The 26,931-nt window shown below is 44.4% G+C and overlaps 2 protein-coding genes across 7 annotated transcripts in view; one reads left to right on the top strand and one right to left on the bottom strand.

The window, feature by feature from the left end:
- gria1b (glutamate receptor, ionotropic, AMPA 1b) overlaps window positions 1-26,931 on the bottom strand; it is a 105,539-nt gene that overhangs the window by 14,692 nt on the left and 63,916 nt on the right. For 4 of the 6 annotated variants that reach the window (XR_007450647.1, XM_049592664.1, XM_049592668.1 and 1 more), the window contains exons 5-15: window positions 25,420-25,473; window positions 25,163-25,321; window positions 23,015-23,182; window positions 22,798-22,902; window positions 22,046-22,156; window positions 18,879-19,085; window positions 18,567-18,782; window positions 17,520-17,643; window positions 17,276-17,405; window positions 13,199-13,397; window positions 12,661-12,908 (exon numbers count right to left, since the gene is read on the bottom strand). Coding sequence is in view for 5 of the 6 variants with exons in the window: in XM_049592664.1 (XP_049448621.1) it covers window positions 12,661-12,908; window positions 13,199-13,397; window positions 17,276-17,405; window positions 17,520-17,643; window positions 18,567-18,782; window positions 18,879-19,085; window positions 22,046-22,156; window positions 22,798-22,902; window positions 23,015-23,182; window positions 25,163-25,321; window positions 25,420-25,473 (1,721 nt within the window). In the remaining variant the exon portion in view is untranslated. Of the gene's footprint in view, window positions 1-796; window positions 912-8,024; window positions 9,341-12,660; window positions 12,909-13,198; window positions 13,398-17,275; window positions 17,406-17,519; window positions 17,644-18,566; window positions 18,783-18,878; window positions 19,086-22,045; window positions 22,157-22,797; window positions 22,903-23,014; window positions 23,183-25,162; window positions 25,322-25,419; window positions 25,474-26,931 lie in introns of those variants that run through there. The other 2 variants (XM_049592663.1, XM_049592667.1) reach the window with 2 other exon arrangements.
- Window positions 10,242-11,641, top strand: LOC125898775 (uncharacterized). Its single transcript, XM_049592719.1, has 5 exons — window positions 10,242-10,637; window positions 10,858-10,989; window positions 11,163-11,426; window positions 11,471-11,558; window positions 11,603-11,641. Exons 1-5 carry the CDS (start codon window positions 10,516-10,518, stop codon window positions 11,609-11,611), a joined length of 615 nt encoding a protein of 204 aa, XP_049448676.1. The 5' UTR covers window positions 10,242-10,515; the 3' UTR covers window positions 11,612-11,641.

Here is a 26,931-nt window from a genome sequence, read left to right as displayed (position 1 = left end):
TAAGTAGTAGATAGTATCCTCTATGTAAAAGAGAAATTGCCGTATGTAGACGATAACATACTATACGTAGAAGATAATATCTCATACATAGAAGATAACATCCTGTACATAGGAGATAATATCTTATACACTCATACCTAGAAGAGAACATGCCGTACGTAGGAGATGACATCCTGTAAGTAGGAGACAATATCCCATACGTACAAGATAACATCCCATATGCACAAGATGTCTTGTACACGGGAGGTGATATCCCAGATATAGGAGATAATATCTCATATTTAGGAGACATCTCGTACGTTGGAGGTAAACAGGATTTAGCCTACATTGCCTGCCTCTCAGTGCTTCTGTAAATACTGCAAATTGCAAATCTGGTGAAACCAGCTGTCCTCTGTAGATTTCTGAATCACCATCCACAGCTCCAGTTTTTTCACCTGTTTGAACAGACTTGGTGTTGTTCCCATTGATAAAACAGTAATCAAACAGTAATTAAAACAGTGGACCGTTTTAAGGTAGGATTATTCTCTCTTAGTTTGTTATATAAAATAGCCCCTGGATCAGAAGGTGGGATATCAACAAGGCCTAAGAGTGAATCAAATGATGGATCAAATCACCTCCTATCCCAGAGTTGAACCAGTCTTTCTACAGCTGTGAAAAACACCAAACAATAGTTTCGGGTAGTTTCAGCTGTGCCATCCGGAGTGTTTTATGCTTGATATTTAAGTTTTGGGTTGTTGCCGGTTACCCTGGTGTGCCATTGCCTGTCGTTACCCGTTGGGGGTTACGGTGATCTGACCTTGGAGTCCCCTCCCCCGATGCCGCACTCTCCCTTGTCATACCACCATCTGTTTTTCAATTTGTCCAACAGGCCCTGCTCGTTCAGTTTTAATACTGCCAAGTTTACAGGGTTTCTACGGGGATGATAGTAATGAGGGATAAAAGGGAACTAGGTGTTACCATGGTGAAGATAGCAACATCATTACAAGTACTCTACTTCTGTCAGGCATGTAATGGGTCTATAAAGGACAAGTTCACTGCTCTTCAACCCAGACCTTGTTAAAATGTAGTTTCCAGTCTACATAGTTTCGGTGATAAAAAGTGCTGCAGACGTTCACTGGGCTTGAGTCAAAGAAATAAACGGGATGTGGAAACACCTTTTGCAAATAAATTCTGACACAGCATTTAATTCACATGACTGATCACCTGTTTTTTTTTGCCTTTGGTCTATTCCCGTGCATTAGAATCACTCTTTCAATTTGTCTGTGTTTCCAGATGGCATGAAACGTGGCCAATACTAGCTGACATGTGAGCGATTCAAACTTGCCCATCCATCCATTTTCAACCGTTTATCCGAAGCACGGTCTCAGCGGCAGAATGTTGAGCAAAATATTCGAGACATCCCTCTCCTCAGCAACGCTTTCCAGCTCCTCCTGGAGGACCCCGAGGCGTTCCCAGACCAGACAAGATATGTGATCCCTCCAGTGTGTTCTGGGTCTGCCCCGGGGCCTCCTACCAGTGGCACGTACCTGGAACACCTCTAACGCCCAGGAGGATCCTGGCCAGATGTTGAACCACCTCAACCGACGCCTTTCGACGTGAAGGAGCAGCGGCTCTACTCTGAGCTCCCTCCGTAAGTCTGACTCCTCCCCCTATCTCAAAGGCTGAGCCCAGACACCCTACAGAGGAAACTCATTTCAGACGCTTGTATCCACAATCTCTTTTTTTTGGGTCACTACCCAGAGCTCATGACTATAGGTGAGAGTTGGGACGTCAGTGAATCAGTAAATCAAGAGCTTTGTCTTCTGGCTCAGCTCCCTCTTCACTATGACATGTTTGGTGCAGCCCTTTACACTCAGCTGCAAACCGTCACAGTGCATGCTGGAGGTCACGGTGTGATAATGCCAACAGAACGACATCATCTGCAAGAAGCAGAGACACAATTCTGGGGTCACCTCAGAATAAAACTTGCCCAACTGAAACAAATTCTTAGAAACCTCTTTCCATTTTTCTTTCATAGCTGGAGTGATGGCCAAGATGACCTTTTTGCAACCTTGTTTAGTTTTGAGTTCTTAACCTCTACTTCTGCTCTGTTCACTGGTCGAATACGGCCATGTGTAAAGCACCGCCGATACTGCCACCCTCTGACCAAACTACGCTTAGGGTAGCCTAGTTTATTCACTTAAAAACAGCTGATGGAAACACGCCTTATTCATGTTTGTTTTTTGCAACATTTCAAAAGTGTGCTAAAAATTTGCTTGACGTTTTCATGGAAACACATTGATACCAGGATCAGATCCTGGAAAAGGCTCAGACTGGTGCTCACAGGTGAGCACCTACCGGTCAGGTCACTCCCATAGTCAAAGAAAAAGCATCTTAGAAACCATCACCACTTTGTTGTCTCATCAAAGAAAAGCTGAAAGTTAAGGGGCTGCGGGCAATGTTTGGACATAATGGACCTGGAACTGATAACTAGCTCTTAGACTGTCACCTTTCTCAGGGTGAAAAGACTCAGTGCGTGAAGACGATAGTTTGACTCACTTTCACGCACTTCAGTATTGTCTTTGGAACCAAACTCCTTTTCTTAGAGTGATCCGTCTTTGCTGCATTAATACGGTTTTTGGATTCAATCAGTGCGTTTCCAGTCCCAGTGAAGTGGAGCTACAGTCCCAGCTGGACGAGGACATCTAACTGGCCTACTGTCCTTGTCCCAGTATACAAGCACGGGAGGGGAATCCATTTATTGAGCCAAGTATGTGCGACTCCTCTACGATAGGTGGAGATATGCCCCCTTTCAGCTTGTTAGTATTGGACCTTTTTCCTGTTGACCTATTACGTCACAGACCAAACAATCACCATTCCGTGTTTTCCTCCTAAACATGTAGACGGCGTTAAGCTATAATGCAAAGATTTAAAGAGATTGTTCGTAAAACAGCAAGGACGAAGTGAGTCAGCATGATGGCTGACATCACCCTGCTTGATAAAGGAAGGACTCTGATGATTCGGGAGGAGGTCCAGATTAAATCACTTCTGCTTCATAGTCAGAGAAGCTATCAGGAGAATCCTAGAAAGAATCTCTCATGGGAGTCTTTCTCTGGACAAGTCCCAAGCACGACAGACTGGGAGGACATCCACGGGTAACATTTGGACATTCTGGTGGGACTATGTGTCCCAGCTGGTCTAGGGTCACCTGGGGTCCTCCAGGAGGAGCTGGAGGGAGTTTTTCTCAGCTGTGACATGTGGATGGATCGATGGATGGAAAACTGTTTGTACTGTGTCCGGTGATAAGCTGCAGCAGGATTAGTTTCTACACTAGTGAAGGAAAACAACATTTTAAAACAGTCTGGATTGAAAAACAGCAAACGTATCCTGTTACTGACGTCTGCGCAGCAATCCTCCACTTGCATTAATTTCCATTCATTACCTGATGAATAAAGGAGGAACAACAGTCAAATATTTGGACAAAAATTCCAACAGGAATATGAAATAACATCAGGTACCAAATTATCTTTTACACTTTGACCTACCATGTTGTTTTTCCCTACAAATGACACCAGTACCCAGCAATTGGCTGTTGTTCCTCTTTACATAGCCGTGATGATCAAAGCAAAGAAATTATAAAATGATCAGTGATGAGCAAACCAGTATAACTTCAGTGTGAGGAGATGATAACAATAATCAATGAGATGATGGCTACAGCAAAAGAAGAGTTTTGTTCTGAAGTGAATTGTTACACGAAAATAAACAATCAAGAACTGATTTGGATCCAACATTGTTTGAAAAAAAGTCAACTTGAAGCTGTAAATTTAAGAAAGACCAAAACCGGCGATGTCCAACTATTTATGAACTTGAGGCGTGTGGTGATACGATACGGTTGGCATAAACAGACTGATTCACAATGTTTGTTAACAATAACTTCTGGGTAGAAAAGTTCTGCATCGCTTGCATACAATTACACAGCTCTGAGCAAACGCAGATGAGGAACAACTGAGATACCGAGAGAAAATAGTTACATCTTGTTGTATATGAGAAGTGGAGAGGGGTTTAGGTTTTCACATTTCTGCAAAGAGCAAACATGCTCAAAGACAGCGCTGGACGTTGGATGCGTTCACACCTGCCCTGTTTGGTTCAGTTTAATCTAACTGCAGTGTGTTTGCCCCCTCAGTGCGGTGCGTTTGTGCAGGTGTGAACACACCAAACCAACCGGACCGAGACCTTCTTGAAGAGGTGGTCTCAGTCCGGTTCCAAAGGAACTCTGGTGCGGTTGGTTTGTGGTGAGAAGGTGTTGCGACCTGGATGTGAAGCAACTGCAGTCACATGACACATTGTTTGGGTTAAACATGAGCATGTTACAGTCCTGGAGGATTATTAATGTGCACCTCCTCCTGTACTGCCTTAATATGCACATTCAGCACATCCAATGCATCAAAACATTGTTTTCTAGTTGGAGCCGCGTTTGCCTCGTTTTCAAACTGTATGCTTTGACTAAAATGAACAATGACAGCAATATAGTCCACGATGAGCAGCGCTAAAATCAACCTGCGTAGTTGTCCCTCCATTGTGACATTAGAAAGTGTCACATTTATCTTGCAAGTGTACTCTTCTTCAACGTTTGCTTTACTTCCTGGATTTTTCCCACATGGAAATTCTGACCAATCAAGAGCAGCTTTCTCACACAAGGCATTTGATCTGGTCCTCTTGTAAATGCTGCCGTGAGAACACCAACCAACTCTAGGCAATTATACAACTTTGGAACAACATGAGTCCCTGATTCAGACCAGAGGAGACCGCTCTAGGGCTGACAGCAGCCTCAGTGTCTGAAAAAGGAGGAGATCAGGGACAGAACAGCGACCTGTATTTCTCAAAAAGACGAGGGCTCTACTGTGTCAGGTGTTGGGAAATCATGGTGGCCTGGTCCTCATGACTGAATTTGTGGGAAGCATTTTGTGAGCAGTAAGCTTTATTTCTCATTTCACTTTCAGTAAACAAAGGAAAAACTGATTTGAGGCCACTGGCATTGTGTTAGTTGGGCTAACACTAGGCTATTTAGTGCTGCTGTTTGGCCGACAGAGTGGCTTCACTGTATGTTTTAGGAGACACATTAGGCATAGATTAAATTAATGGTAAATTAACGGAGCTGAGAGTCTAGCTTGGCCCCTGCTAACAGCTTAATTAAAGATTGTGTTTAAGAATTACCTGCGATATGTTCAGGTTTTTCATAGTTACAGCATCATAACCACGTCTCTATGTTCGGAACAAATCACTTAATTAGGCCCAAAACGTCTGTCGGACCACCACCTCTTTAAACGGCTGAAAATGACAACAGAAGTAAAGCTCATCTATTTCAAATTTCTCCCCAGCCGACTACCCAGAAGTGACTGTCGATCAAATTACTGAGTTATCACCTGAATCAGACAGTGGCCCCGAGGGCTCAATGCACTGCCAATTAAGAAAACACACAAGAATACACAAAACACAAGCAAATCAAGAAAACGTCTTCACCAATAATCTAAAAAACTCCCCACTGACACATAAACAGACTTCAATAACTTCACAAACCAAACACCATGGCAACAACAAACATGTCCCGGCTGTGTGCATCACGTTTTAGTGTCCCCTAGAAACAGATTCTGTTGTCTTGTGGTGCAACTTTCAGCCAATCTCTGTAATTGCATGTTTTCTTAATTTGCAGTGAGTTGAGCTCTCAGGGCCACCGTAGGATCAGACAGCAGTCAGTTCAGCATCAATTCTGATGAAACCATTTCCTGTCAACCAGTGGCCAATGAATGAGTTTATATTTGGCCGACTTCTGGTTTATCCACCCCAAACACTTCCAGTGGACGGGACTACTTAACAAACTCCGTCAGCCAATCGGCGTAACGAACATGTTACAAACACGCTGTAACATTAGACAGTAACAGTAGAAATAGATTTTTGTTGACTAAACCATTTTGAATTTTCTTTACCTTCAACATTTTAAATGTTATTTGACTAAACCGTTTTATTTTTCACTAATTAAAACATTTTGAGTTTTTGAATACTAAACTGTTTAGATTTTTCGTTAACTTGAATGTTTTGAATTTTTGTGGATTAAAACTGGACTAAATCTATGAAGGATAAACATGACTAGTATTTTCGTAGTATTTCCTCTTCAGAGTAAGACTGAATCTAAAATAGCTGTCAAAATGAGCACTGTGCAAAAATGCCAAAAAAACATCTTTTCCCCTGAGAAACTCAGTGGCGTCAAACTCATGTTGTTGTTTACACGTTATTGACTTTATTTCTGCAGTAACTTCACTTATTGCTGTGTTTACTCTGGCAAGCTGCGACCTGCGTTTTACATCATCAACTACAACGCAGTCCCTGATTGGCTGCTTACGTCCTGACTGGTCCAGATTGGATTTTAATTTTTGGATACAAGGCGGAGCAGCATCGAGTCCAGACTCACGTTTTCAGGACGGTCTAACTGGGGTAGTTTATCCCACCTGGACTACAAGTGTTAGTCAAAACTTAATAACATCTGTTCTTAACGTTGTCTCTTCTCTGTTGAAATCAATCAATCGGACATTTTCAAAAGAAAAACGGTAACAATGCCACTTTGGAACAAAACTCCTCACTCAGAACAAACAGCAGCAGTCATCTTCAGTCTCAGTGACTCTGCAGCAGCAGATGAAGCAGCAGCTCTGACGCTGGCTGACAGAGTTTATACGTGGAAACGATGAAATGAAGAACTCGATATTGTCAGCTGTTAGTACGGAGAGCCGGTCAACCCAGAGAGGAGAGCACAGAGTCTGTTCAAATGGAACTAATGAGCTGTGTAAAGGTGATTATCCAATATGCTCAGCATTCGAGTGGTTTAACACAACACTGTTGCTAGGCAACTGATCACAAAGACCAACACTGTCTCTTTCGCTTTACAAAAAATGGTGAAAAATGTCCAGGGCTTGTTTTTTTTGTTTTTTGTCTTTCAGCAGTAGTTATAATATCTGCCATCACAGATTTTCACTTCAGAGTTTGGTTTCAATAAATCAATTTAATACAAAGGCAGAAATTTGCTCAGTTCTGTTTTTCTGTCTGTGGAACACTGATTGATATTGTAAGGACACACACACACACACACACACACACACACACACACACACACACACACACGCTTTCTGCAGTGATTAATTTCACAACATAGAGGAACATACATATGATTACATTGAGCGTACTAATCTCATCTGCGGAGCTCATTTCCGTCCTCTGACTCTGGGTTGGCTGTAAAATGCTGATGTGAAGCAGAAAGAATGAGAACAAGATGTTCTCTCACAGAACATCTGATAACAACATGAACAAAGTCCACTGACGTCTGAAACAAAGGAGGGAAGAAACATGACTTTCAAATGCTGCTGCCAGATAAAAAAAACAGTTTGGACAAAATTCATCTTTTAACTGAGCGACCGACATGTTTGTTGGTTATTTCCTGTCAGAGAACAGTGTCCAGCAACAATTTAACCCTTTAACGTCCTGCTCCAGAGTTTAATGGGGCACATTTGCGTCGCTATATCTATTGAGATATATATATATATATATATATATATATATGTTGAGCTATCTCTACCATTCGGTTTAGGTATGTTATGCAAAAAAACCCATCCAGTAGATGTTGTTGTATCTTCGAATAATCTGTTTCTGCGGTTCGTCTCCTGAACGAAGATGGTAACAAAAACATGCACTGCAGACCTGAAGTCTCTGTGTGGTGGGATTTTCAAAGGTAGACATGTTTATTTAACACTAGGACTGGATATCGCCACTGATTTCCAATGTGATTCGGTTCGATGCCGATTCGATTCAGGGTTATTTCAGTTACAATACCAATTTTTGTGAGTATGTGAAAGAAGATGATTCTGAGAGAACTAATACTGTCAGTAATACTGTTTACAAGGAATTATTTTAAAAAAAGAAGAAGAAATTCAGGACAGGAATAAACTGAATATTTTATAACGAATGTTTCTAGAGCAACAGTAATAATAAAATGGCAGAGTCACAATATAAACTCAATGTCTGACTGGAAACAAATCTAACACGTCAATAAAACAAATCATATTCCTGACGTCACAATACTGAGTGAAGTTTAGAAAGAATAAAGAACACAGACATCAGTATCAGTCCTGCTGTGCTCTCTGCTGCTGAGGAGACTCACTGCCTGCAGTCACATGACCACAGGTCACATGACCTTCAGGTAAGTTTTAAGATACTTTTCTACATGTAAACATGTTGCTGATCAGGTGTAGTGATTAAGTATTGACTTTTCCTCGCGGAGGTTTCATTACACTCACAATAACTAGCGTAGTTGTCGTCAGCTCGTTATCTTCACCTCTCTGTCTCTGCCATGATGTCTCTACTCCATGTTTGTGTGTCTGTGTGTGCGTAAAGGTGATGCACCTGCCCGACGCTCAGACAGCAGGAGGAGCGGCTGCTGCAGCACGATAATAAATTACACCAAAACATATAAAACAGTGAGCTAACACTTACAGATAAAAGAACACGTAATGTCGAAGCCTTTAAATACTACGGTTGTTAATAATTTACCACCGCGGCCCGTTTACTACTGGTGAGAATAATGGGGTTAATAGCTGAGTGTCAGGTGACACCATCAGCCCGCTGAGTCGAGCTCAGACCGGCCAGTTCACACCACTGACATGCTCACTTGTGTGCGCTTGCATGAGACATGGGCACCGCCTTCATGTGTGTTCACGTGCTTTCCTGGTCTCGCATGCAAGCGCACACACGTGAGCGTGGTGCCCAGAGAGGCAGTCAGAGCTACAGGCTACAGTGAGGCTAAAAACAGAGTTCAGATGACGTTTTTCCAAACAACTTTTTATGTCGGGGCTTCAGGACACTTGGATCACTACGGACGAGCAGTATGGAGATATTTTGTGGTTTCAATGATGTGTTTTTGGACGTTTGAATCTGGGGCGCCGTCAGCCTCCATTAGGTGGAGTTGTGTTGCTACCTCCTCTCCCCTTGGATCTCTGCAAGTGATGTGAGGACTCTAAAACTTCACCTGAGCCTCCCTCGGCATATGGGTGAGTAGATAATGGCTGAATTTTCATTTTGGGGTGCACTATCCCTTTAATGCGGTGTTTTATCTGACAGCAGCACAGTTAGAGACAGAACGATAGATAGATAGATAGATAGATAGATAGGTAGATAGATATGAATGTTAGTAGGGTTGTCAGTATCATGACTGTAGAGGCAGAGAGACAGGCAGGTCGCAGTCAGACAGGCAGAACAGAGAACATGACAACAGACAGGTAAACAGGCCGACAGATCAGGAACAGGCAGACAGACTGAAACACTGAGACGGACAGACAGACAGACACACATATGGACAAAGACAAACAAGAGAGAGAGAGACAAGACAGACAGAGACAGATTAAGAGACTGACAGTGAGACAGAAACACTGAGACAGACTGACAGACAGACAGACACACAGACAGTAAACTGACAGTTCTGTAAGACAGAACTCTGAGACCCTCGTCTGAGGACTCCTGTGGGTCGGTCTGTTTGAACCGGTGCTCTGTGCTCTGCAGAGGTGGGACCAAGTTAACCATTTTCAAGTCACCAATCAGGTCGTAGACTCAAAACTTTGGGTTTCAAGTCCTCAACAAGTCAGAATCTATTTCAGTAAACACTTAAAGAGTCAAACAAGAAATATCCTCCAATTTGAACACCACACTGAGAATCTGTTCCGTCTCTTGAAGGGACAGTTTGGATTTTTTTTCAGTGGGGTTATTTGAGGCCTTTATCCACAGTCTGTGTGTTACCTGCAGTAAATGTCACTCGGCACGCCTCCAGTTTGGAGAAGCAGACAGGAGTCTTGACACAGAAGCTAAACAATGTCCTGCTGTGGACGAAACCATCATCATCCTCACTGTGACCTCTTCACATGTCCACGTTTGGTCATGGACTTTCCTGTTGGTTGCTGACGTTCTGGGACGCCGTGTCAACTTCAGCCTGTTACATGCATTGTCTGTTTTCAAAATACACTTCTGTTTTCACAGGAAATGTACAGTTTGATACAGTCTCTTTCAAAATAAAAGCACTACGTCGGTACAACACCGCCAACTGATGTTTTTTTCCTTCAACAACACACACACATGTGGTTACGTTTAAGAAAAAAGAACAGGGTTTGGCTTTACAGTCTTACAGAAAGTGAACACCGTTGTCTCTGTATGTCTCTTTGTGTCTGTATTTTTCTCAATGGAGTCTGGCCTTAAAGAGAGCAGAGCTAACGGCTTTGGAAATTACTGTCTTCTCCCCGTGTCAGCGTAGGTTTCCTCCAGGTGCTCCGACATGTTCTCCCTGTGTCAGCGTGGGTTTCCTCCAGGTGCTCTGACATGTTCTCCCTGTGTCAGCGTGGGTTTCCTCCAGGTGCTCTGACATGTTCTCCCTGTGTCAGCGTGGGTTTCCTCCAGGTGCTCTGACATGTTCTCCCTGTGTCAGCGTGGGTTTCCTCCAGGTGCTCTGACATGTTCTCCCTGTGTCAGCGTGGGTTTCCTCCAGGTGCTCTGACATGTTCTCCCTGTGTCAGCGTGGGTTTCCTCCAGGTGCTCCGACATGTTCTCCCTGTGTCAGCGTGGGTTTCCTCCAGGTGCTCCGACATGTTCTCCCCGCGTCAGCGTGGGTTTACTCCAGGTGCTCCCACATGTTCTCCCTGTGTCAGCGTGGGTTTCCTCCAGGTGCTCTGACATGTTCTCCCTGTGTCAGCGTGGGTTTCCTCCAGGTGCTCAGACATGTTCTCCCCGTGTCAGCGTGGGTTTCCTCCAGGTGCTCTGACATGTTCTCCCTGTGTCAGCGTGGGTTTCCTCCAGGTGCTCTGACATGTTCTCCCTGTGTCAGCGTGGGTTTCCTCCAGGTGCTCTGACATGTTCTCCCTGTGTCAGTGTGGGTTTCCTCCAGGTGCTCCCACATGTTCTCCCTGTGTCAGCGTGGGTTTCCTCCAGGTGCTCCATGTTCTCCCTGTGTCAGCGTGGGTTTCCTCCAGGTGCTCTGACATGTTCTCCCCGTGTCAGCGTGGGTTTCCTCCAGGTGCTCCGACATGTTCTCCCCGTGTCAGCGTGGGTTTACTCCAGGTGCTCCCACATGTTCTCCCTGTGTCAGCGTGGGTTTCCTCCAGGTGCTCTGACATGTTCTCCCTGTGTCAGCGTGGGTTTCCTCCAGGTGCTCCCACATGTTCTCCCTGTGTCAGCGTGGGTTTCCTCCAGGTGCTCCGACATGTTCTCCCCGTGTCAGCGTGGGTTTACTCCAGGTGCTCTGACATGTTCTCCCCGTGTCAGCGTGGGTTTCCTCCAGGTGCTCTGACATGTTCTCCCCGTGTCAGCGTGGGTTTACTCCAGGTGCTCCCACATGTTCTCCCCGTGTCAGCGTGGGTTTCCTCCAGGTGCTCTGACATGTTCTCCCCATGTCAGCGTGGGTTTCCTCCAGGTGCTCTGACATGTTCTCCCCGTGTCAGTGTGGGTTTCCTCCAGGTGCTCCGACATGTTCTCCCTGTGTCAGCGTGGGTTTCCTCCAGGTGCTCTGACATGTTCTCCCTGTGTCAGCATGGGTTTCCTCCAGGTGCTCTGACATGTTCTCCCTGTGTCAGCGTGGGTTTCCTCCAGGTGCTCTGACATGTTCTCCCTGTGTCAGCGTGGGTTTACTCCAGGTGCTCCCACATGTTCTCCCCGTGTCAGCGTGGGTTTCCTCCAGGTGCTCCGACATGTTCTTCCCGTGTCAGCGCTGGTTTCCTCCAGGTGCTCTGACATGTTCTCCCCGTGTCAGCGTGGGTTTCCTCCAGGTGCTCTGACATGTTCTCCCTGTGTCAGCGTGGGTTCTCTCCGGGCACTCCGGCTTCCTCCCACAGTCCAAAGACATGCAAGTTAATTGGTGACTCTAAATTGTCCGTAGGTGTGAATGTGAGTGTGAATGGTTGTCTGTCTCTATGTGTCAGTCCTGTGATAGTCTGGTGACCTGTCCAGGGTGAAACTGCCTCTCACCCAGTGTCAGCTGGGATAGGCTCCAGGCCCCCGCGACCCATAACAGGATAAGCGGTTACGGAAAATGAATGAATGAAATGAAAAAATGAATGTACACTTACACGTGGCTTGCTGCTGGTTCTGTCCACAGCAGTTCACTGTTTAGCTGCCATGTTGGATTCCTGTCTGCTTCTCCAGACTGGTGGCGTGCAGACTGACATCTACCGTAACACACTGACTATAGAAAAGTACAACACCACTTCAAAAGATCCAAAGTATCCCTTTAATATGTTATAGATGAGTCATTGTTAAGTTAAACCTCAAGTCATAAACCCATGACGTACGTCCACACCTCTGCACGCCAGGCTCGCTGTTCAGGTCCCAGACGTTTGGCATATATATGTTATAAAACTGTGAAAAATAAAATGTAGTTTGTTTCATGTGACCAGTCATGTTGTTTGATTAAATCTTTTCTTGAAACTGAATATTTTATCCATTAATTTACCTCTGATTTAAAACCAGGAAGAACGTGCTTATAATCAGTTGATTAATTTGCACATGGAGGGTCTGATTGGTCTGATTTCCCACAACAACAGACAGAACAGAACGCCAACATGAACCGCACATGGACTGTCCCCAGTCCGGAGATTCAGAGTGTACCTGAGGGGCGATCCTTTGGGTGTGGCCACTCCGTAACCTTTAGAGTCCAGGTTTCCCCCCACTTTCATGGTGTCACAGGGCTTCCTCTGCTCGATGTACTCGTTCATGGACGACTCCAGGAGGTAGGCATACTTCCCCTTCGACTTCCTGACTCTGATCACGCCCTCGTTAGTGTTCTTGACGAACACTGAAGGGTCTGCACTTCGCATGTACGACCACATCTTCTCAAAAACTGCAATCTTTGACCGCTGACATAGAGAGTGAAGACAAAAAGAGATGATCAGGGTGTCATATGTGGCATCTTACCATAGGACAAGCTTTTACCTTAAAGCACAGAACGCTCCTCGGCAGCACTCTGCCAGAACTCTTCGGCAAAAGTTCAAGTTTTACATTGGGTTTGTTTTTACAGCTTTTATTCAAACTTTTTTGTCATCTTTTGCAGAGTTAGGGCGGGTTCAGCCCGATCCTCAACACCACAAACAAAGTGTAGAGATTATGGATTGGTATCAGTCCAAAAGAAGAACAAATGTGTCCTTACCCTGAAGAACTCTTTAGTGGATCCTCCGTCCAGGGTACCATAGGCGATCTCGGTCTGCTTGGCCAGGTCCTCGGCGCTCTCTATGGGGGACACCATCCTCTCCACAGTGAGGAAGGCTGCCAGGTTGGCTGTATAGGAGGAGATGATGATGAGGGTGAAAAACCACCAAACTCCTCCCACGATTCGACCTGAGAGTGACCTGAGGAGAACGAAGGAGAACACCCGTCAATCTAAAGCTCTGACACCATGACCTTTTGTCTAGCGTTGTCATCAGGTCTGAATCCTCTTATTGGAGAAACTGGAAACAAAATTCGGTGCTTAACTTTAAAATGTTTTAATCTTTTGATTATTGTTGATTTATTTTCTCACTATTACAACTAACTGACTGACTGATTTTATTTTTTAATAATTGTAGACTATATCAGCAGTGACTCTGAGGTCTTTTCAGACTAATGTGAATTATTCATGAGAGCTTGTCCAACATCAATTAAAAAATTGTACCTATCTATTTCTACGAGCCTATTAGGCCTGGGCGGTATCTGTTTTATTATCTCAGGGTATCTTGGGGTCTTGTTCATGAGTGAGGGTAGAGTGGAGCATAAAATGGATTGGCAGTTTGGCACAGCGTCTGCAGGTATGCGGGCACTGCCCCTGACTTTTCATGGTTCAGAGGGAGCTGAACCAGAAGGCAAAGCTTTCCATTTCCTGGTCCATCTGCGTCCCAACCCTCACCTATGGTCATGAGCTCTGGGTAGTGACTGAAACAATGAGGTCACAGATACAAGCGTCTGAAATGAGTTTCCTCTGTAGGGTGTCTGGGCTCAGCCTTAGAGATAGGGGGAGGAGTCAGACATCTGGAGGGAGCTCGGAGTAGAGCCGCTGCTCCTTCATGTTGAGGTGGTTCAACATCTGATCAGGATCCTCCTGGTCCAGCTGGTAGGAGGCCCCGGGGCAGAGCCAGAACACACTGAAGGGATTATAGATCTCATCTGGTCTGGGAACACCTCGGAGTCCTCCAGGAGGAGCTGGAGAGCGTCTCCGGTCAGAGGGACATCTGGGGTGCTTTGCTCAGCCTGCGGCCGTCAGTGAGGAAGCGTGTTTGTGTGGCTGATCTGTCGAATCGTCGGACGAATAACACAACTTATATTTTACCTCCTATAGTAGGTGAGAGAACTGAGGCTGAATAAAGACGGAGGGATGATTCTGCCCGCAGCGAGGGAGCACACACAAACACCAGCATCCATACCTCATATCAAATACATTCTCTCTCACACACACACACATACACACACACATACACACACACACACACACACTGATACTGTTAAGCCCTGCAGTCTGAGCTAGCTCGTCTAAAGGTGACCCTGAATGATGCGAAGCACACACACACACTAACAGGGCCTGTGTTGTGATGAGGAGGGTTGACACAGAAACAAAATGTGTGTGTGTGTGTGTGCAACAAAATGTTCTCACAAGAGTAGTAAAACCCTGATATGAGACCTTTTTTAAGCTAATTAACTGAACCAAAATTCAGATGTTGTTGCTGCTTTTGTCAGATTTTTTGTCCACACTGATGTCAATCAAAAATTTTCACAACAATTTTCATCGAGATCTAAAACAGCGTTGGCCGTACGTGTGAACTATCTGACCAGCGACAATCATCCCCCTCATTGAAACTCTGCTGGATGACACAAATGACGCAACACACATGATCCAGCGGAGTTTCGCTGGCCCTCCTGGGCTGCTGCTCAAACTGAAACAGCTGATCAGTCATGTGAGTTAAATGCATCGACTCTTTTCGACAAAGACAAAAACACCTCATGTGAGCAAGAGTTGTTCAAAGGCTTTAGATGCCGTTTCAGATTTAAACTTAGAGGTGGATCCTGCAGGAGGCCGCCGTGTCCCAGAGCTGGCTAAAGCACTGCAACACTTTTATTCGGCTAAGAGGCGGGGCACACAAATTAAAATGGCTGTCTTATGATTTTATTTTTACCACCAATCTTTAGAGAAAACATGTCTTTGGAATTTTGATTTTCCAAACCCCTGCATTGTTTTTTTTGGCTTTCTTTCTATAAAAACTTTTAAGAAACTTTTGTTGTTTCTGAAACACTTCATATTCTACGTCTCATTTAACATTTGGGCTAAAAAACAAAAAACAACTTGTACGACAAGAGTGAAAAATTGAGGCTTCTTTCAACTCCAGATTTCATCTTCAACTTTTTACTTTCAAACATCAAAGTTTTAAAAATCTAATAACTCATTTATGGTGGAGGGAGGGTCATGGACTGTCCTCCAGCCACTCAGGGAGGGTCACACACCAGCTGCTCCTCCTCTGACAAATAAAGAACAGTCCCTAACCATCACGACTAAACTATCTGCAAACAATATGTACAGTATACTGTGCAGAAGGAGACGTTTGACTGTAACATTGTTTTAATGAGGAAAACAATTACTGTAAACACACACATGGTGACAAAATAACACACACACACACACACACACACACAGAACACAGCAGATTCAGAATAGAAACAGCCTCGGGGCTTCACACAGCAGTAACATACAACTGACCCGGCAGCACGTCACACATGATTCTATGTGTTTCATGACAACGTCTGTGTGTGCGTGTGTGTGTATGTGTGTCTGTGTGTGTGTGTGTGTGTGTGATATACGTCGACATCAATCAGCGCTGTATATCTCTGACGGTGTGTTCATGTGTATTTATGTGACTACCTGTTAACAAGCTGCGACAGTAATTATCAGATTTATCTTCACTTCCTGTCGACGGTCTGTTCTGGTTACACACACACACACACACACACACACACACACACACACACACATATTTACCACGTCACTGCACAACTTGTTCACATTACAGCTTATTCATTTTATCACTGCTGTATTTTAGGTCCCTGCTGTGCAACATCAAGGCCACTATATATTATTGTTTGTGTATGTTATTATTATTATTATTATTATGCCAGAACAGCCCAGATAATTTTACTATGCAGTTAGTTTCGTATAGGCACTTTATGCATTTTTATTCATGCCCATCTACCTTTTAACTCCTCTCTGGAGCAAACTCAACTGATTTCAGAGTCTATTTTACTTATATTGTGTGTTTTTTATGCCACTGTCAAAGACAAATTTCCATTTTATGTAAAGTTTGATGGACATTAAAGAAGTCTAAGTCAGGCTCCTCCCACAGCTTCGCCAACACACCGGCAAAAACACATCAAAAGGTGCAGAATGATCGGGAACAGTGTGCTGTGACTTTTCTCAGAGATTTGCCAAGTGTTTTTTTGAACGAAAACTGTAAAATAAAATAAAAGAAATAAAAAAAAAATCTGAGTAAACATCATGTGAACAGAGCTATAATCACTCCTCTCTGAGGCCACACCAAGTCACCATACTGTAACACAGAAAAATGATTCACAGTTTAAACAGCTCATGAGACTCTGGACTTCATCGGACTAAATGAAGTTCTTTTTATATCTAGTACGGTTTTTATAAATCATAGTTTATAGTTCATGCAGTTAGACTGTCCACCCTCTGTAAACGTAGCACCACGTTAGCTACCTGGCTAATGTTAGTGTCAAGATATTGTTGTCATAGAAATCAGAGCTTTCCTCATGAAGCCCTGGGATAAAACCCTCCCCAGCGCCCTGCTCTCAGCTTTCTGCTGAAAAATGAATAAATAAATAAGTAAATGTGGGCACACAGCCTTAAAGTCAAAACATCTGTTTACAATCTCACACCGCTCCTGCAGTTTAATCCAAGTCTGTGTCCAGTCTGACGCTCAGCCGTTTTTTAGACTCTTAGTGCAACGTGGAGAATGTTTTCTTGTTTTCTTTACAAGTTCAGTGTAACACAGGTGAGTAACTGATACACGCAGGTGACCATTTGGGGTGAAGTGTTCCTTAAAACCTGAATTTGCTATTTGGAGATAATTTTTGTCAGAGTACCATGAAGCAAAACGTTTATTTGATCGCAAACAAAATATTTGAGTCCAAACACTGAAGGAAGTTGTGACTCAGCCGTGTTGGTTTGTGTCCGTCCAGGTGTGCTGCCTACCTGGGGGAGATGTCACAGCCCTGCTGCATGAAGGCTCCCAGTGAGAACCAGAGAGAATTAAAGATCCCAAAGTCGTTGGTGTGTTCTGGAGTCTCCTTTTCTTTCTGCTGGTTCTGGTTCTGAGAAAACCCTGAGAACAAAACGACATCATGTTCATTTACATCCATCAGGCTTTAAGCTGTGATGATCAGGAGGAGGAGGATGATGATGATGATGATGATGATGATGATGATGATGAAAGCACCTGGAGAGTGAGTGAGCTCAGAGGAAGAGGTCGGCAGAGCTCGTCGAGAACCAGAAGAAGGCAGAGTTTCATCTTCATCATCAGAGTCTTCACCGTGCCATTCGTACGGGCTGAAACGACTCACCTGAGACAGAGAGACAGACGGGTCGTTAAAGTATCAGCAGTAAAAGTACACAAATATCATCGGCCTCATGTAGTTAAAGTATCTGCAGTAAAAGTACACAAGTATCATCATCCTCATGTAGTTAAAGTATCTGCAGTAAAAGTACACAAGTATCATTGGCCTCATGTAGTTAAAGTATCTGCAGTAAAAGTACACAAATATCATCGGCCTCATGTAGTTAAAGTATCTGCAGTAAAAGTACACAAGTATCATCGGCCTCATGTAGTTAAAGTATCTGCAGTAAAAGTACACAAGTATCATTGGCCTCATGTAGTTAAAGTATCTGCAGTAAAAGTACACAAATATCATCGGCCTCATGTAGTTAAAGTATCTGCAGTAAAAGTACACAAGTATCATTGGCCTCATGTAGTTAAAGTATCTGCAGTAAAAGTACACAAATATCATCGGCCTCATGTAGTTAAAGTATCTGCAGTAAAAGTACACAAATATCATCGGCCTCATGTAGTTAAAGTATCTGCAGTAAAAGTACACAAATATCATCGGCCTCATGTAGTTAAAGTATCTGCAGTAAAAGTACACAAGTATCATCAGCCTCATGTAGTTAAAGTATCTGCAGTAAAAGTACACAAATATCATCGGCCTCATGTAGTTAAAGTATCTGCAGTAAAAGTACACAAATATCATCGGCCTCATGTAGTTAAAGTATCTGCAGTAAAAGTACACAAATATCATCGGCCTCACGTAGTTAAAGTATCTGCAGTAAAAGTACACAAGTATCATCGGCCTCACGTAGTTAAAGTATCTGCAGTAAAAGTACACAAGTATCATCGGCCTCACGTAGTTAAAGTATCTGCAGTAAAAGTACACAAGTATCATCATCCTCATGTAGTTAAAGTATCTGCAGTAAAAGTATTACATCTCACCAGGAAGAGGACGACGCTGACTCCAATGTAGGCGAAGACGATGCACATCCAGATCTCGTAGGCGAGCGGGTCGAGGAAGGAAAAGACTCCCGGTTTGGATTTGGTGGGTTTCTTGATCATGATGGAGATTCCCAGAGACATGAAGGGTTTGGTGAAGTCGATCACCTGCTCTCTGACCAGAGTGATGGTGAGCGGAGCGACCGCCACGTCCGCCTTCTGCAGAGAGAGAGACAGAGAGAGGAAGTGAGGAAGTGTTTATTGGTGCTGACGGACCAGCGAAGTTAAAACACGTTCATCTCCGGTCGGACTCACCCCGTACACCAGTTCTCCCACCATGCCGTTCCACATCTTCGTTTCGCTGTCTCTGGCTCCGTACTTTCCGTCGCCCACCAGCTCGAGCCGATAGACGAAGCCCACGTGTTTGGCGATTTCTGCGGCCAGTTCTGCGCAGTAACCTTCGTACCTTTCATTTCCTTCAAACTGCTCATGGTTCTTCTTCAGCATCATGTAGGGAGCTTCCTGTTCGGAGACAGACGCTGTTACTCTGTATTTAAATCCAAATTTAAAATAAAACCAGATCAGAGTTTTTTTTGTTTAAACTTATCATGATGATGATGTAAATGTTGATCACAGTGTCACGTCTGTAGAATAATGACACCATCTGTGTTCAGACCGTGAGCTTCTCTCTCACTCCACAGTGCTGTGTGCTGTGTGATGAAGGCTTCGTTTACAGCTCAAAGGAAGTGCATTGAACATTTCTACGTTATCAGCATCTATCATAACCTGCCTCATTATCAACACTACCAGGTGATTTACTCTGCTTTAATCAGAGCACTGAGGTCAAGGTTTCCAGTTCAAACTGGGATTCTTATGGTTGGTTTTTTTTCCTTTGATAGTAGCCAGGTAGACTCACAAGTCAGTCTTTAGACGCTTTGCTTAACTAAAGACTGATGACTTTCTCCCTGATTTTGTGTTTAGGTGGGCAGATACAATTTCAGAGTTTAAAAAAACTCCCTAAGTTGCAGAACCAATAGTAAATCTGCAGGGCGGTCCTTCGGTGGCTCGCTGAACTCTTGTGCTCGTAAACATAGTCCGACTAGAAAGACGTGTAGCGGTACAAAATGGCTCAGCCGTGCTCGCAGAAAACTCCGTCAAAGTTAGTGGATGTTTGTTGCGTTTGCGGCGACACATTCTCGCCAACTAAAAGAAACAAACATAATATTTTACAAGGCCATCACTCATCCGTCCGGCCGGACTATAGAGGGAATCGCCTTGTTGTTTACAAATACTTCCGGGTAGAAAACCAGCAGAGCTTTTAGCTATATATATAGCCTATATATCACATTTTCACATCACTGTATCACCGTTTAGACTAATCCGATGTTTGTAAAGTCTATAAACACAATGATTGAACAAACATTACTATTTCTGTGTGCACGTTTAGCTGGGCTAACCGTTAGCTGTTAGCCGTTAGCCGTTAGCAGTGTCTGTAGTAGGTAATAACTCATTAAACGGTCCGTGAATAAAATATTTTTTCCAGCGGATATCTTAGTTACAACATGATTGAGCTAGCAAAGCAGTTTTGTGTTGCTATGTGTGGTATTTATTCAGTTTTGGGAAATCACGATGTCTAGAAAGCATCAGTGGCTGCAGCTGACAGGGACAGTTAGCAAAGCTAACATCAGGACGTCATTTGTTAAAAGCCTCCCGTTGTCGGATACAACATGAAACTACTCCAGTTAGCTCAATCATGTTGTAACTAAGACATCCGCTGGAAAAAATCTTTTCTTCACGGATGAGCACACGTTTGATAAAACGGTTAAATCTCTCGGCATCCATTTTCAAGCTCTCTGTGTGTTTGTTTCCTTGCGGATGAGAAAAGGGGGAGTGCACATTTCCGAGAAGGCGTGTCCTTTTCAAAAATCCAAGAGGCGTTGCTTTGTTGCCGGCTGTTTTCACCGGTGTGTTAAACACACTTTAGAAAGGAGTGTCCCCAGACTATCAGAAGGCGGAGATCTCTGATTGGCTGGTGGCGAGACTAGTAGCCAGGCTGCTCACAGTATCCATGCATGGATGTACAAAGAGAAGTGGATACAGCGCTGCAGGTGAGGCCTCGTTCACTCCTGTGAAAGTCAGTGACTCATGTAGCCAAACAAGTTCGACTTGTGGCTCTTCTGCATCTTGGCGCCAGCAGATCTGGTGCACTAGAAACTTTGGCCAGTCACGTGGCTAACTTACAGTTTAGCACTACGCTAACTTTAATGGCAGTCACTGAAATTAACTTACTGACTCGCCGGCCAAGGGTACTGGTAGATGAAAGAAATCCAGCGGCCAAGCATATTTTCCAAAATAATCATGTGGCTCTGCTGGACTTTCTAAATGTTTCAGACCGGATGGATCAAATCCTGGTTGTGAAAACAAACAAATAAAAACATTTTGCGAGCGTTGTTGACACTGTGGATCACAGTATCATGACTGAAAGGCTCAGACGGTGGGTGGGTGTCTCTGGGAGTCACCTGACTGGAGTTTCTCTGTGTCTCTTGGTCTTGGTCTGATACTGCTGCTCTTTCCTGTGGTGTACCTCAGGGCTCTGTCATAGGTCCTATATTATTTACTTTATACATGCTTCCACTTGGTCACATTATTAGACCGGTCCTCAGTTATATCGTACAACTGTTATGCTGACCTACAATTAAACACAGACAAGACGGAGGTTCTGATTGTGGCTTCAGATGATCCAAGCTTTTGTGTCCTCTTGACTGGACCACTGTAACTCTATTTTTTATTCTTTGATTGTTTCATTGCATTTTGTGAATGTTATTTCTGTGAAAGGTGCTATATCAAATACTTGTATTTTCATCAAATTTATCATCGTAGCCATGTTGCTAATGCTAACACTAACAGCCAGGAAACAAACACCAGCTCAGTGGCCTAGTGGTAGAGTGTCTGCCCTGAAACTGGGAGGTCGTGGGTTCGATCCCTGGCCGGGTCATACCAAAGACTATAAAAAAATGGGACCCATGGCACTCAGCATCAGGGGTTGAAACTGGGGGGGTTATATCACCACATGATTCCTGAGCGCGTCGCCGCTCCCTCAGGGGATGGGTCAAATGCGGAGAACAAATTTCACACACTCAGGTGTGTGACAATCAGCGGGACTTTAACTTTGAACACCAATGTTTCTTTCTGACTTCAAGCGTAAGCTAGTGTAGTTAGCATTATTGTGCTATGACAGCTAACACTAACGTCAACACCAGCAGCCAGAAACAAACGTCTATGATCCACTTCCTGTTTGATAATCCAAACAAAGAACACGTTTTCTTGTGGTGACAGTTTCTGTGTTCTGTGATGACGGAGGAGCTGATGAGCTGGTGGTTAAATATTTCAAGATGTCGCCAGGTTGAGTTGTAAAGTCTGGAATCTAAAACCAGTGGAAGGTGAAGACAGTTAGTGGACAAGATCATGTCTCCCAGTCTTACCAGTATGGTGGTGACGATGTAGGTTCTGTTCAGCAGACCGTAGAACTCCTCCAGCACCGGCTTATAGACGGCTGTGTTCACATAGCCTCTCTTCTCGTTCCAGTAGCCGATCTGAACACAAGATTCAAAAACATGTCAGAACCAACAGACTCACGCCTCGACACACGTGTGCAGAGCTGCAGGTTCTGACCGACGAGATGACGTGTCCTCATGAGGAAAGGAATTTAAACGTGACAGAGAAATGTATTTGGGATTTAATTCTGTGATCTGTCCGTGCGCTTCAGTTCCACCAACTCTCTGAAGACCCTCATCATTTCCTGTTACTGTGTGTGGCTGTCAGCGCTGATCTGTGTGAGATGGACTGTTTGGCAATGAGGCTCATTTGCATAGAAAAGGGGGCAATCTTGCACCAAATGTTGCACGTTACTTCATTTAAATAAACTGCACTGGAGCTATGAGACACTATGAACTTGACAGTGCAGTTAGAGATGCATTTCGTCGCGCAGCCTCTCTGTGAATTCGTCTGTGACGCTGTGGAGTCTGATGGAGTTTAAAAAGAAATCTGAGAGTCTGCAGGTTTTAATACAAACAGGAGCTGCAGCAGCTGATTTCACTGATTATCTCACCTTTAAATCAGACGAGAGGGAGCTAATTATTGAAATGAGCTGATGTGGTGAAAAAACCTGCCGACCTCACACACACACACACACACACACACCAAACCTCCATTAACAAAAGACGAGCAGCAGCACCTTCCTGGGCCCCGTGAGTCTCAGCTCCATCACACTCAGAGTGTAGTTGGTTCGATGTCCTCGCTCGTCAAACTGGACGCGACCCGTCAGCCCCTCCAGACGCACCTGCACACACACACACACACACACACACACACACACACACACACACAGTATTGTGTCAGTATGTCTGAACCCTGCTGTGTGTGTGTGTGTGTGTGTGTGTATTTATTGTCACCTGTTGCAGAGCTCTCTGTATGTCGATGCCCTGTCCCCAGGGAGCCGGAGGGTTCGCCAGACACTCCCCTGCATTGCCACGGCGAGAGATGTCGATCCGCTGCCGCCGCAGGTTCTGGAAGGCTGTCGCCATGACGCTGACGCCGTCGTACGTCAGAGCTCCTGTGTACTGAGGATGAGGATGAAGTTCAGCAGTGCTGTGGTGGAATAAGTTATCATCCTGGTACTGATTTAAAAAAATGAATTGATACTTTTTATGGTTGTTTTTTAATGTAAAGACAAAAATATAAAATAAACATTTCTTCCTCTTGTTATTTTCTCAGAGGAGAACGCAGGATGTTCTGCTGCAGTACAAAGAAAACATGACATTCAATTTCAGTTTGACTCAAACATACAATATGTAATTTTCTGGTACTAACAAACAAAACAATAAAAGAGGGAGCGATGTCGTCACTGCAGTCAGTTTCTGCTGCTCAGGATTCCTTCAGTGTTCTAAATTATCCACAGAGGTTTTTTCCTCTCTAAAACAGACCAGCTGATTTACACCAGCAAAGGAAGGAAAACATTTCACGTTACAAATCACTCAGTTTCCAGTCACAGTGAAGTGTAGCTCCAGTTCCAGCTGGACGAGGACATCTAACTGGCCTACTGTCCTTGTCCCAGTATACAAGCACGGGAGGGGAATCCATTTATTGAGCCAAGTATGTGCGACTCCTCTACGATAGGTGGAGATATGCCCCCTTTCAGCTTGTTAGTATTGGACCTTTTTCCTGTTGACCTATTACGTCACAGACCAAACAATGGACAAACAAGTTAGCTACGGTTAGCTAGCAGCTAACTGCTACCATGGTGGACAACTTTACAGCTCTGTACATTTGGTCCGTCCAAAAAGTCACGGCTCTGGATGTAGATTTCTCCATGTTGTTACCGGCTTCTTCTTCTCTTACACATTTAATGCTATTGGACTTCCGGGTCAAAGCCCGGGGCGGAAACTGTGGAGCATGCTCAGAGCGCCTCGGCCAGTTTGGCTCTGATTGACTGTATACATGCAGGAGTCACATGATCTGGGTGTGTTAGTCCCACTGTGACACATTCACTGCAGGACCATTTCACTCACACTGACATGTTTACAGGGATTTTAAAAGTCCAGTTTTAAGGCCTTTGCACACGAGTCCATTTTTTCAGATGTGTTTTTTTAATCCGTCACAGAAACCGTGCACACTGATTCTATTGTTCTATTCGTTGTGAAAATTCTCATGAAACAAATGTAAAGACTCCTCCTCTGGAGTCACCTATCTGACTGACATCACTTCCTCCCTGTCTTTCATTTTGCATCGTAGCTGCATGAAAGGGCGGAGCTGTAATCTGTCTCCGTCTTTGTGTGCAGTCCACATCCTCCTCCTCTTCATCATCATCATCATCATCATCCCCTGAATGTTACTATCTGACCAGTTGAATGTAGCTGTCTGAGTTATGAAATGATTCTGCCCCCGTTCCTCTGTCTTGTGCCAGCTGTGTCCCGCCGCCACATTTTCTTCCTTGATTCTTGGTCAAACGTCTCTAAAGGCTCTGACGGAGGAGGCAAACACAGACAATCAAACCTGTTCCAAACATTTTACAGACGAACGGAAGTTTCAGTGCAAACATGACGGACAAAACGTGAGGTCGTATTTATTTTTCAATGTGCGACCATTTCGGACGAAAACAAAACTGACACTGTGCAAAGGCCTTTAGTCAGGCTGACACTATAAATCCATTTTCTCTGATGTCATGGAAACGTACTGAGTGTGTCGCTGATGCTGTTTGGCACAGTCGGGGCTGGAGCAGAGCTGCCGCTAACGTTTGCTCATTTCTCTGATAATTTAAGATCCAGACGTCTGATGACTAAAATCCTTCATCAAATTAAAACACAGAGTTAAAAACAACCAAAATCTAAAAAGTATATTGTAATGATGCGACTTAAATCTGGATAAAATATCACTTAATGACAACTTCTGTCCGACAACCACAGCCCTGACACAAAGGGGATATGACACCAGTGACAGGCGACGGTGAGCAAATGACACACATTGTGTTCTTGATTAAAATGACCGATTTTGCTGGAAACGTTTGGAACAATGTGTGTGTGTGTGTGTGTGTGTGTGTGTACCCTGAGACTCCTGCGGGCTAGTTTGAGGTCTTTGCTGTCGAAGTCCAGCCAGTCCTGGTTGATCTTCTCCACAGCCGGATCGGACCGGTTCACAAGCTGGAAGCCCGTCACGTTTGGACCAAGCTTCTGGAACTCTGTCATGTTCAGGTCCATGAAGCCCTGACACACACACACACACACACACACACACACACATTAGAGCGGGCAGTCGCACACACTGTATTCATGTCTCTCGTCCAGTAAACAGTGGGACTCACCAGATTGGCCAGGATGTAATGGTAGTTCTTCAAGTTCCTCCTCTGAGCAGCAATCTGAGGATTCAGAATAAACGATATGCTAATTACATTTTTGTGATGTTTCTAATGATGATAAAAAGCATCCATTACACATTCATCACACCCATCTGCACACTGTGTGTGTGTGTGTGTGTGTGTGTGTGTGTGTGTGTGGGTGTTCTCTCAAACAGCTGCTAATTGGAAGACTCAACTCGTCTTTGAGGAATTAATTGCCGATCTTCAGCCTCAGAAAGAGATGGAAAGAAAGAGGGAGAGGAGGGAGAGGAAGGAAGGCAGGGAGGAGGAAACGGAGGAGAGGTTATAAAGAGGTGAAGAGAGAAACAGCTGTGGACAGGAGGAGAAAGAGGAGGAGGAGGAGGAAGAGGAGGAAGCAGGTGTTGTCTCCATCTCAGGTCCAGCTCCTAATGAGCATCAGTGGAGGAACGTTCACTGACACAGCTGGTCTGAACGCCGCTCGCTGCTGGAGGACGGACGGAGGGAGGAGAGGGCTGCTTAAACAGTTACTCCTCCTCAATCCCTCCATCCTCCCCACCTCCTCCTCTCTGCCACCTCTTCCTTTCCGACCCTGAACGCTCAATCAACGAGAGATGAAATCCATCAAAGATCAGTCTGTGTGTTTTGAGCTAAATGCTAACATCAGCATGCTAACAAGCTCAACGTGACAGTAACACTGCAGATTAGCATGCTAGCATTAGCTTATTGAGGCTGATGGATCGTCGTGAGCTCTGCAGGTGTTTGGTTACATTTTGTGTCGTTTTCGCCAGATAACTTCCCGAACTTAACCTCCTCTTGGAAAATTTCCATAAATGTAGAAACCTTTTGCAGCCCTAGTCCCAACCACATTTCATCACAATGCATCCAATAATAGTTGAGATACTTCAGACTGGATCAAAGCAGTGTATCAACCAATCAGCTGCTGTTGCTGTCGTCATACAGCTGTGCAGTGAGCAGTCAGATAAGACAAGAACAACTTGATGCAACAGTATTTCAAAAACAAGGAGCACAGGATCACGACTAATGACATCCCCATGAGCCTCAGCTCTACTTTGTATTCACTGCTAATATGCTAATGTTAGCATGCTAACTAAGGTGGTGAAATTATACCTGTTAAACATTTGTGTTTTAGCATTGTCACCGTAGTTTACTCTTACTCATGGTTTTGAGAACACCTGCATGCACCTGTCCCAGTATCTTTTGTCTTACGTCTCTCGCTCCACGCCTCCTTCCATCTCTCCCGTACCTCAGTGTGGAGACGCCTCACAGTCTGACGACCTGTGGCACAGACACCTGGATCTGTGGGTGGAAGAGTTTCCTTAAAAATGTCGTTGAACCTTTTGCTTCAGAGCAAATAAAGCAGCCTCTCAGGTTCACCACAGACTCTGAGTTACTTTGTGAGTGTTTGTATTTGTTGTCGGTCACACACTCTCTGCTGTGGATCTGTGGATCTGCACAGCAGCAGCAAGAGACGCTGCT

This window comes from Epinephelus fuscoguttatus, linkage group LG12 (genome assembly GCF_011397635.1).
Source record: "Epinephelus fuscoguttatus linkage group LG12, E.fuscoguttatus.final_Chr_v1".
Lineage (NCBI taxonomy): Eukaryota > Metazoa > Chordata > Actinopteri > Perciformes > Serranidae > Epinephelus > Epinephelus fuscoguttatus.
This window is presented reverse-complemented; position numbering and strand designations above follow the sequence as displayed.